This window comes from Arachis ipaensis, chromosome B5 (assembly GCF_059453495.1).
Source record: "Arachis ipaensis isolate K30076 ecotype BB chromosome B5, ASM5945349v1, whole genome shotgun sequence".
In the NCBI taxonomy this organism is placed as follows: domain Eukaryota; kingdom Viridiplantae; phylum Streptophyta; class Magnoliopsida; order Fabales; family Fabaceae; genus Arachis; species Arachis ipaensis.
In genome coordinates, this window is record NC_142440.1 from 91,155,347 (window position 1) to 91,165,512 (window position 10,166).

The following is a 10,166-nucleotide window of genomic DNA, read 5'->3' on the forward strand; positions in this document are numbered from 1 at the left end:
GGGTCACTTCCCCTTTTTGGACATCAATGAGAGTTCGTTCAGTTGCTAGGAAAGGTCTTCCTAGAATCAGGGTTGAACTCTTGTGCTCCTCTATTTCCAGCACTACAAAGTCAGTGGGAAAGGCAAACGGCCCAACCTTGACAATCATGTCCTCAATTATGCCTGATGGGTATTTAATGGAGCCATCAGCAAGTTGAAGACATATCCGAGTTGGTTTGACTTCTTCAGTCAACCCAAGCTTTCGGATAGTGGATGCAGGTATTAGGTTGATACTTGCTCCAAGGTCACATAGAGCTGTCTTGGTGCAAGCACCCTCTAATGTGCATGGTATAATAAAGCTTCCTGGATCTTGAAGCTTTTCTGGTAAGCTTTTTAGAATGACTGCACTGCATTCTTCAGTGAGAAACACTCTTTCAATTTCTCTCCAATCCTTCTTATGACTTAAGATCTCTTTCATGAACTTAGCATAAGAGGGTATTTGCCCAAGTGCCTCTGCAAACGGGATCTTTATTTCAAGATTCCTGAGATAGTCTACAAAGCGGGCAAATTGTTTATCCTGTTCCGCTTGGCGGAGCTTCTGAGGATAAGGCATATTGGCTTTATATTCTTCAACCTTAGTTGCTGCAGGTTTATTCCCTACAGAAGTGGTTGGAGAAGCCTTCTTAGAGGGGTTACTATCAGCACTTGCAGGTGCCTGATCCCTCATTGGCGTTTGAATGCCAGGAATGGGGGTGAATGGGCGTTTAACGCCAGTTTTTCCCCTTTTTCTGGCGTTTGAACGCCAGAGTTATTCCTCTCTGGGCTCTTGATGTCCTCAGAGGGATTTTGGGCAGTGGTTTGGTCATCCTCTGTCATTTGTTCCTTTCTTGACTTTTTGCTACTTTGAGCTGAGTTATTCAATGCCTTTCCGCTCCTTAGTTGGACAGCTTGGCATTCTTCTGTTATCTGTTTAGATAGCTTCTGTCTTGTCTGATTCAATTGTGCTTTTATATTCTTGTTAGCATTTTTAGTGTCTTAGAGCATCTCTTTGAATTCTGCTAATTATTTTGTCATAAGGAGTAATTGCTGATTAAGTTCAACAATCTGTTCTTGAGGATTAGGATCAGTAGTTACTGCCATAACCTCTTCTTTTATAGAGGACTCACTATTTGAGTACAGATGTAGATTTCTAGCAACTGTATCTATGAGATCTTGAGCTTCTTCAATTATTTTTCTCATGTGTATAGATCCACCAGCTGAGTGGTCTAGGGACATCTGAGCTTTTTCTGTAAGGCCATAGTAGAAGATGTCTAACTGTACCCACTCTGAAAACATTTCAGAGGGGGCATTTTCTCAGCATTCCTCTGTACCTCTCCCAGGCATTATAAAGGGATTCATGATCCTCTTGTTTAAAGCCTTGGATGTCCAGCCTTAGCTGTGTCATCCTTCTTGGAGGGTAAAATTGATTCAGGAATTTGTCTGTTAATTGTCTCCATGTTTTTATGCTTGATGTGGGTTGGTTATTTAACCACCTCTTAGCTTGATCTTTTACAGGAAATGGAAACAATAATAATCTGTAGACATCCTGATCCACTTCTTTATCACGTACTGTGTCAGCAATTTGTAAGAATTGTACCAGAAACTCAGTGGGTTCTTCTTGTGGAAGACCGGAATACTGGCAATTTTGCTGCACCATGATAATGAGCTGAGGATTTAGCTCAAAGCTGCTTGCTTATACAGATGCTACTCCCATATGCAGCTATAATGGGGTTAGCATATGACCCCAGAGTCCTTCTAGACTGTTCACTTCCACTTAGGTCCATGATGGAGAAAGGGAGATGATGTGGATTGCAAATAAAATATATTTTTGTTTTTATTTTATTTTAATTAAAACTAACCGAATAAAATAAAGTAAAATAAATGGAAAATAAAATAAAGTTTCGAAAACAAAAAGGAAATAAAATAAAAGCAAATTGAAAACTAAATTAATTAATTAATTAAAAAGATTTTGAAATTAGCAATTAAAAAGATATGATTGAAAATTATTTTGAAAAAGATATGATTGAGAAGATATGATTGCAAATAAAAAAAGATATGATTGAAGAAATTAAAAAGATTTGATTTTTGAAAAAGATTTGAAAAGATCAATTTTTGAAATTAGAATATTGACTTGACTAAAAAGAAAGATATGATTTTGAAAATCTTTGACTAAATTAATGCAAAATTTTGAAATTTATGAGTAAAATAAGGAAAGGATATTTTTTTATTTTTGAATTTTAATGCGGAAAGAGAAAAACAACAAAATGACACTAAACTTAGAAATTTTAGATCAAAATACAGAGAACAAACAAGAAAACTTTGAATGTCAAGATGAACACCAAGAACACTTTGAAGATCAAGATGAACACCAAGAACAATTTTTGAAAAATTTTTAAGTAGATAAAAGCACAAGGGACACCAAACTTAAAATTTTTAGAAAACCAAGCACAATATTTTCGAAAAATTAAAGGAAAAATAAAGAAGACACCAAACTTAGAATTTTTTTAAAGATCAAGAAAGACTAAGAACATGCAAATTCGAAAAAATTAAAAGAGAGTAAAAGCATGCAATTGACACCAAACTTAAAATATGAAACTAAACTCAAATAAAAGACTCTAAACCAACAAAAATAAAATATTCCTAATCTAAGAAACAAGATAAACCGTTAGTTGTCCAAACTCGAACAATCCCCGGCAACGGAACCAAAAACTTGGTGCACGAAATTACAATCACACTTTTGCAACTCCGCACAACTAACCAGCAAGTGCACTGGGTCGTCCAAGTAATACCTTACGTGAGTAAGGGTCGATCCACAGAGATTGTCGGATTGAAGCAAGCTATGGTTATCTTGTAACTCTTAGTCAGGATATCAATAATTCTCAGATTTAATTGTAAAAAGTAGAAGAACATGAAATAAATACTTGTTATGCAGTAATGAAGAACAGGTTGAGGCTTTGGAGATGCTTTGTCTTCTGAATCTCTGCTTTCCTACTATCTTCTCTTCATGCACGCAAGGCTTCTTCCATGGCAAGCTTTATGTTGGGCATCACCGTTGTCAATGGCTACTTCCCGTCCTCTCAGTGAAAACGTTCCAAATGCGCTGTCACCGCACGGCTAATCATCTGTGGGTTATCGATCATGCTGGAATAGGATCCATTGATCCTTTTGCGTGTGTCACACACCCAACAATCATGAGTTTGAAGCTCGTCACAGCCATTCCTTCCTAGATCCTACTCAGAATACACAGACAAGGTTTAGACGTTCAATCTTAGGTATATGACGAAGACTCTGATCTGAATCATGAGGCTAAGAGATATGCATTCAATCTAAGGTAGAACGGAGGTGGTTGTTAGGCATGCGTTCATAGGTGAGAATGATGATGAGTGTCACGGATCATCACATTCATCGGGTTGAGGTGCGAATGAATATCTTAGAATGGAAGCAAGCGTGATAGAATGGAAAACAGTAGTAATTTCTTTAATTCATGAAGAACAGCAGAGCTCCTCACCCCCAACAATGGGGTTTAGAGACTCATGCCGTAGAGAATACAATATGAAACATGTAAAGTGTCATGAGGTACAAGATGAATCACTAAAAGTAGTTTTTATAGTGAACTGGTGACCTAGGGTTACAGAAAATGAGTAAGCTAGGGTGTTTAGTGTAAAAATCCACTTTCGGGGCCCACTTGGTGTGTGCTTGGTCTGAGCATTGAAGCTTTCATGTGTAGAGACTTTTCTTGGAGTTAAACGCCAGCTTTTGTGCCAGTTTGGGCGTTTAACTCCAGTTTTTATGCCAGTTCCGGCGTTAAACGCCAGAATTCTTGAGCTGACTTGGAATGCCTGTTTGGGCCATCAAATCTCAGGTAAAGTATGGACTATTATATATTGCTGGAAAGTCCAGGATGTCTACTTTCCAATGCAAATAAGAGCGCACCAATTGGGCTTCTGTAGCTCCAGAAAATCCACTTTGAGTGCAGGGAGGTCAGAATCCAACAGTATCTGCAGTCCTTTTTCAACCTCTGAATCAGATTTTCGCTCAGGTCCCTCAATTTCAGCCAGAAAATACCTGAAATCACAGAAAAACACACAAACTAATAGTAAAGTCCAGAAAAGTGAATTTTAAATAAAAACTAATAAAAATATAATAAAACTAATTAAAATATACTAAAAACATACTAAAAACAATGCCAAAAAGCGTATAAATTATCCGCTCATCAGTCTTCCTCCTCTACTGATGCCAGCCACCAGGCATGAAGATGTTTCCTCCCTCCGACACCTTTTATTGGTACAAGAATGAAGACGTTTCCTCGTACCGAGGTGGCTTGAAGCTGTGGAACCATCATCATTATCAATACCAACCGGAACACGACCTCATACCTCAAGCAAGGCCTCTCTTCCACCAAGATCTTTATAGCTCCGCGGCTGCTGTAGGAGTGTGTCTAACCACCGTGTTCAAAGATCAGTCACTCGCCTTCCTGGTGACGACGTCGGCCGTGGGGAGCGGAGCAGCAAGTGGAGCAGGAAGTGGAGCAGGTGGGATTAGCTGCCAGGACTGCGAGAGCCAGGCGAAGAAGGATTGCCCTCACATGCGGTGCAGGACATGCTGCAAGAGCCATGGATTCGATTGCCAAATCCATGTGAAGAGCACTTGGGTACCCGCTTCCAAGCGCCGCGAGAGGCAACAGCAATTCGCCTCTATCCAACAATAACAGCTTCTTGCTGCTGATGTTCCCAAGCGCCATAGAGATCATGCCTGGTGGCTGGCAGCAGCAGAGGAGGAAGACGAAGGATGAGAGTTGTGAAATTTGGAATTTGGGGAAGAAGATAGAAGGGGTAATTTGGAAATTTTATTAAAAAGTCAATGAAAAATCACGGTTTGGATACTATTGTCACACGGAACCCATCTTTCATGGTACAATGTTAGTTTTCTTGTTTGATGGATACTTTTGTCAGCGTTCGCAAAATTCATGGGTACAAATGGTGGTTTTTCCTACAAGAAATTTATAATTAATGCTTAAATATTGCATTCTTTTATGCTTAAATGGTATATTTCCTTGATCTTTTGATTTTATAAATTTTGTAGGAAATAAGTGGAAAAAGAAGTAAAATAGCACAAAATCAGCTCAAAAGAAGAAAAGAAAGATTTTGGGGCACACTTTGGAGTTGGCGCACACATTGGAACTTTAGGCCACGCTTTTGAAAAAGCGTGGCCTATGACCATGAAGCCTTGGCATATGCATTAATTCTTATGCATGCATTTAATTATTTATGCAATGCATGAACGCATTAGCATTATTAATTGAACCAATGAAAGCATGCATGCATTTAATTACTAATGAAATGAATGAATGCATTATTTAATGAATGCCAAGGCGTTAAAGTAAAGCAAGCATGCATTTAATTAATTAATACCATCATGCATTGGCATTGTTAATTAAAGATAATGAAAGCTTGCATTAGTAAAGCTAGCAAAGATAGCAAGCGTTCAAGTAATGAAGAGCGTTCAATTAAATGAATGCTAGCGTTCACACAAGCAGACTTTTTCGTGAGTTTCAAGGCAAGGAAGCAAGGCACGCACAAAGCAAAACAAAGGGGTAGCGTTTGGAAATATGAACGCCACACTCCCTTGTTGCAACTTTCACGTGGACTTTTGCTTGGAAGCAAAGATCTTTGGCCAACCCAAAGGCTAGCGTTCAAATGAGTGAATGCTACGTTCACTATCCTTCCCTTTTTCATGCCTCTCAATCAAGGGAAGCAAGGCATAGCATCAAAATAAAGGAGTAGCGCTCAAGAATTGCAACGTAGCACTCGAAGAGGAAGCCAAGGAAAGGAAGCAATCAAGTGTAACATTCACAATTTGAACGTAGCGTTCAAAGAGTGAATGCTAGGCTAAGCAAGGAGGCTTGGCACAAAAATTGGCTCACCAACAAAAAGTGAACGCAACGTTCACTACTCAAAATGGAGGGCTCTACTGGAACGCTCCAATGCACCCTAACTCACCTGACCCAAGCCACCGAATGCATCCTGACCCACTTCAAGGCCAAACCAAAAGAGCCCACTCCAAGTGCAACTCTGGCTCAATTAATTCCAATTCAAGCCCATTGAAGCCTCAGAGCAAGGAGAGCTCATTGACATCACTCAAAGGCATAAGAAATAGTATAGGAATTTCATTTTTGTAATTAGTTTTTAATTTCATTTGTCATTTAGGTAAATCCTATATAAAGGCATCAATTTCATTTCATTGAGGGAGGCTGGCTCTGCTAGAGAGCAATAGGAGTAGGAGTAGAATAGAGAGCTCTTTGTTTAAATTTTCCTTTGTGAACTTGAGAATTGGAAATCAGATCTGGGTTTTTTTTCTTTTCTGTTTCATTTTCCTTCCTCTGTAATTTCCTTTCTGTGTTGATCGAGAGAGCAATTGAGCTCTTGGCTTTCTTTCTGTTTTTGCTATTTCATTGAAATTGTTAATTTCTCTTTGAGATTTCAGAATTGATCTAAGTCTTCTTGCTGATTTACTCTTCTGCATTTCTACTTCTCTGCAATTTTTACATTTATGTTATTGATTCAATTTGATTTACTCTTCCTGCAAGTTTAAGATTCTGTCAATTGTTCTGAGTTCTAATTTACTACTTTCATTTAGTTTTCCAGCACCCAGCCCCCTTTACATTTTGCTACAATTTACTTTTCTTACTCTTTAAGCTTTTGTCCAATCTACATTCTGCTGATTTACATTTATTGCAATTTACATTCCTTGTTCTTTAATAAGTTTCAGTCAATTTACTTTCTGCACTTTATAATTCCTGCAATTTACTTTCTGTTGCTTTAATTTCATCCAATTCACCAATGTTAGCTTGACTAGACTAATCACTCACTAAAGTTGCTTGATCCATCAATCCCTGTGGGATCGACCTCACTCTTGTGAGTTATTACTACTTGATGCGACCCGGTACACTTGCCAGTGAGTTATGTGTGGAAATCTAATTTCCACCCATCATAATCCGCTAATACAGTGGCTAGCAAATGCCAGTTTGTTATAATACTTAATTAACCCCTTCATTAACCCCTTTGCTATGCGTACTGATGGTGTATTTTGTTTTATTTATTTTTTGTTAAAAAACTGCCGGTTTGATCAAGTAATTTATTATAATTATGTGGATGGCAGAGATGACGCAATTAATGTGTATCTTAGCTAGAACTTAGTCCAAATAATGCTTTCTTCTTGAGTGGGATATGATCTAAACTCTACACTATTGAAGTGACGTTTGAATGGACAGAAGACTGTTAAATCAATCAACATTTTATATGATTGTCACTTTTTTTTTCTAGGGCTGGGAACTAACTTAGACCGTGACAGTGCATTTATACAAAACTGGTAACTTGGATAGGCAATATGGAGTCACCAAAACAAGTCAGGTAAAAAATGAGAACGAGATATTTTTTTATATGTGCAATGATAATTGACGATGGTGTATAAAATCTGTAGAATCGTTGAATAACTAACTCATGAAGGCTAATTTTTTTTTATATTGGGTTATTATCGGTGTTTTTCATTAATATTATGATGTTTTGGTGTAATGCAGTGATATGGGATAAAAAGAGATCGTGAGTAACGATTTCAAATACGTCAAAAAATTAAAAAAAGTTAACAGAAATCGTGAAATACGATTTGGAAAGATGTACTTTGAGGTTTGTTTCAATCAATGGATTCGTATTCTTTGTTCATCCAAGCAATATAATTTGAAAGATGTTTATTTCCTATAATTTTATATAATATTAGGATATCATAAAAATGATGCTATGTCTACATTCATTTGTTTTATTATCTAGTGTAAAATGACGGTATGTGCCATTAAATTAGAAGGATCCAGTAAACATTCGTGACAATCAAACCAATCTGCAAGGAAGGATAAATCGATAAACACGTCTTTAATAATGCACACGTAAATAATTGCTGAAATGGTCCGAATTCACGATTTGGAAATGGTACTTAGCTCCATCGTAACATAAATCCCTAATTGTGTGCCAACAGGTCACATGATTTTGAAATTAACAACAGACAGATGAAAGTGGATATAATTATATTAACCGAGTTTAAGTTCCACTACAGAAGATCAAATGGGAGACAGAACAAACAAAAGATATAAAAGGATCATACAGGCCTCGACGGAAAATATGACATTAAAATATCAAGCATGTGCAGCAGGTCAAATAACTCCGGCCCCATCTTCATTCTGCCCGGCTGGACCCCGACCCTGACAGAGCAAACACTTTTACTTTTCCTCCAAAACGTTGATCCTGTGTTCCAAGTCACGCCAGGTAGAACCTTAAGCTATTCCCGTTCACGGTACTTTGTGATTTCTGCCATCAATTCTTTTGCTTTGACATCCAATTGCTGTAGGATAACGTCATTCTTTCGCTGCACTATTTTCAACTCCTTTTTCAGCCGTCGCCTTTCTTTCTCCTCTTCCTCCAGTTCATCCTTCTTTTCCTTGAAAATAAATTTGGCAGCCAACATTTCCACCTGTGCCTGCCTCAGTTCTTCTTCAGTCGTTACAACTAACCTTCAAAATCTCCTACTTCTTGACCAGTGCGGCCTCAATGAGGTCATAATCTGCAGACTTTTCATCTACACGGATGATGTTGATAAGAGCGCCGATCGAAAGTTCTGCGAGGTCGTCGGGACTAATGGCGTGGTCGGTGACGGATTCCTGTGACATTTTGTCGAGAGAAGAGGACGACATATGGCAGACTACGACGACCATTAAAGCAACAATTTTTGTTCCGGTGACGACGATTGTCCTCTGGGTGGGTCGTTCTCAGGCGATAGACGTCGAATCTTCCTTTTGAAGTTATGCTGAGGGTGTGAAGTGGAAGCCGTGGGTGGAGATGAGTGTGGCGGTGTGGCACACGGCGGAGAGAGTAGTGGAGTATCGCAGTAATAAGGAGAGTGTAGAAAAGGAGTTACAGTAGAGAAGAACTGAAGAAGGGTTAGTACTTAGTAGGGTTTGGGGTTGTCAATAATGGGCACATATATATATAAAAGATTAATTTAAACTATTTCGATGAAAAAAAACAAGAAGAAAAGATAACATTTATTTGGCGAGTAATTAAAGTAAGCAACCACAAGAAAAGATAACATTCATAAAAAAATAAGAGCACAAAAAAAGAAAACGTACGAGGCACTGAACCATTTTAACAACAAAAAAAGGATATAATAAGAGCACAAAACATTTCTTTAGTGGTTGTGTTTCGTCTTGATATTTTCCAAAACCCCTGGCCTAAGTTGCTTGCAAATGGCTGGAGGTTCCATGAAGAACAAAAAGAAAAAGAACGTAGCCAAGACGATCAGAGAGAAAGGGACCGTATCCGTTGAGTACGAATATCCGCTGAATCTTCTTCCTCACGACATATGGGTCAGGATTGCCATGACGGTTGCGCTGTATTCAATTAAGGATCTGTTCAACATGCAGGCGACTTGCAAGGTGTTTCTGGATGCAGCGAGGTACGACGCTGTTTACAAGGAGGCATCGATGTTGGAGTTGCTAATTGTATCCTTTTTATACTACTATGGCCGACCTGAACACAGGTTCATAGAATGCTGCGCGGAGGCAGGAAATCCGGTTGCCCTACTCCGGGTGGGGATGACTGAATTTGTCTGGATTGGTCACTGCGACAGTGGAATGGATACTTTGACTATGGCTGCAACTGGGGGCGACCTGGAAACCTGTTACATGTGTGCGATGCTGCTATTGTCTCATGCCAAGGAAGACAAAGAGCACATGCGAAAAGGACTTGAATTTTTTGAGATTGTAGGTGATTCTGGGGCGCTCGAAAGGTGCAGAGAGGTCTTCAAGCAAGTATTTGCGGGTCCGTAGGTGGAGGTTAAGCTGTTGGATCCTGGACTGCCTGAGGTTTGTTGGTCCACCAATTGCCGCACCAGAGGCACCATGGGTGATGTGGAAGATTTGTCCCGCGTCTCGTGTGTACAATGCCTGGCCGATTACGAGGTTCGAGTTTTCCGGGAGTTGTTTGTTTCGAATAAAAATGTCTATTCTGGGGTTTGTGTTTCCCAAGTTTGTTGTTTATGCTTCTCGTATCTGGTATTACCATACGAAGCATTATCTCCACTTTTGTTAAGAATTTACGCTTGGT

General features: G+C 38.9%; 2 protein-coding genes across 2 annotated transcripts; both read left to right on the forward strand.

Moving 5' to 3' along the window:
• Positions 1-4,267: 4,267 nt before the first annotated feature.
• LOC107640703 (protein SHI RELATED SEQUENCE 1-like) lies at positions 4,268-4,726 on the forward strand. The gene has a single exon (XM_016344208.1). It carries the CDS (start codon positions 4,268-4,270, stop codon positions 4,724-4,726), a length of 459 nt encoding a protein of 152 aa, XP_016199694.1.
• A 4,581-nt stretch (positions 4,727-9,307) lies between these two features.
• On the forward strand, positions 9,308-9,889 carry LOC107640702 (F-box protein At2g35280-like). Its single transcript, XM_016344207.1, has one exon. It carries the CDS (start codon positions 9,308-9,310, stop codon positions 9,887-9,889), a length of 582 nt encoding a protein of 193 aa, XP_016199693.1.
• Positions 9,890-10,166: the final 277 nt, after the last annotated feature.

Coding starts and splice junctions, on each gene's coding strand:
- LOC107640703 (XM_016344208.1), top strand. CDS start 4,268: ATGAAGATGTTTCCTCCCTCCGACACCTTTTATTGGTACAAGAATGAA.
- LOC107640702 (XM_016344207.1), top strand. CDS start 9,308: ATGGCTGGAGGTTCCATGAAGAACAAAAAGAAAAAGAACGTAGCCAAG.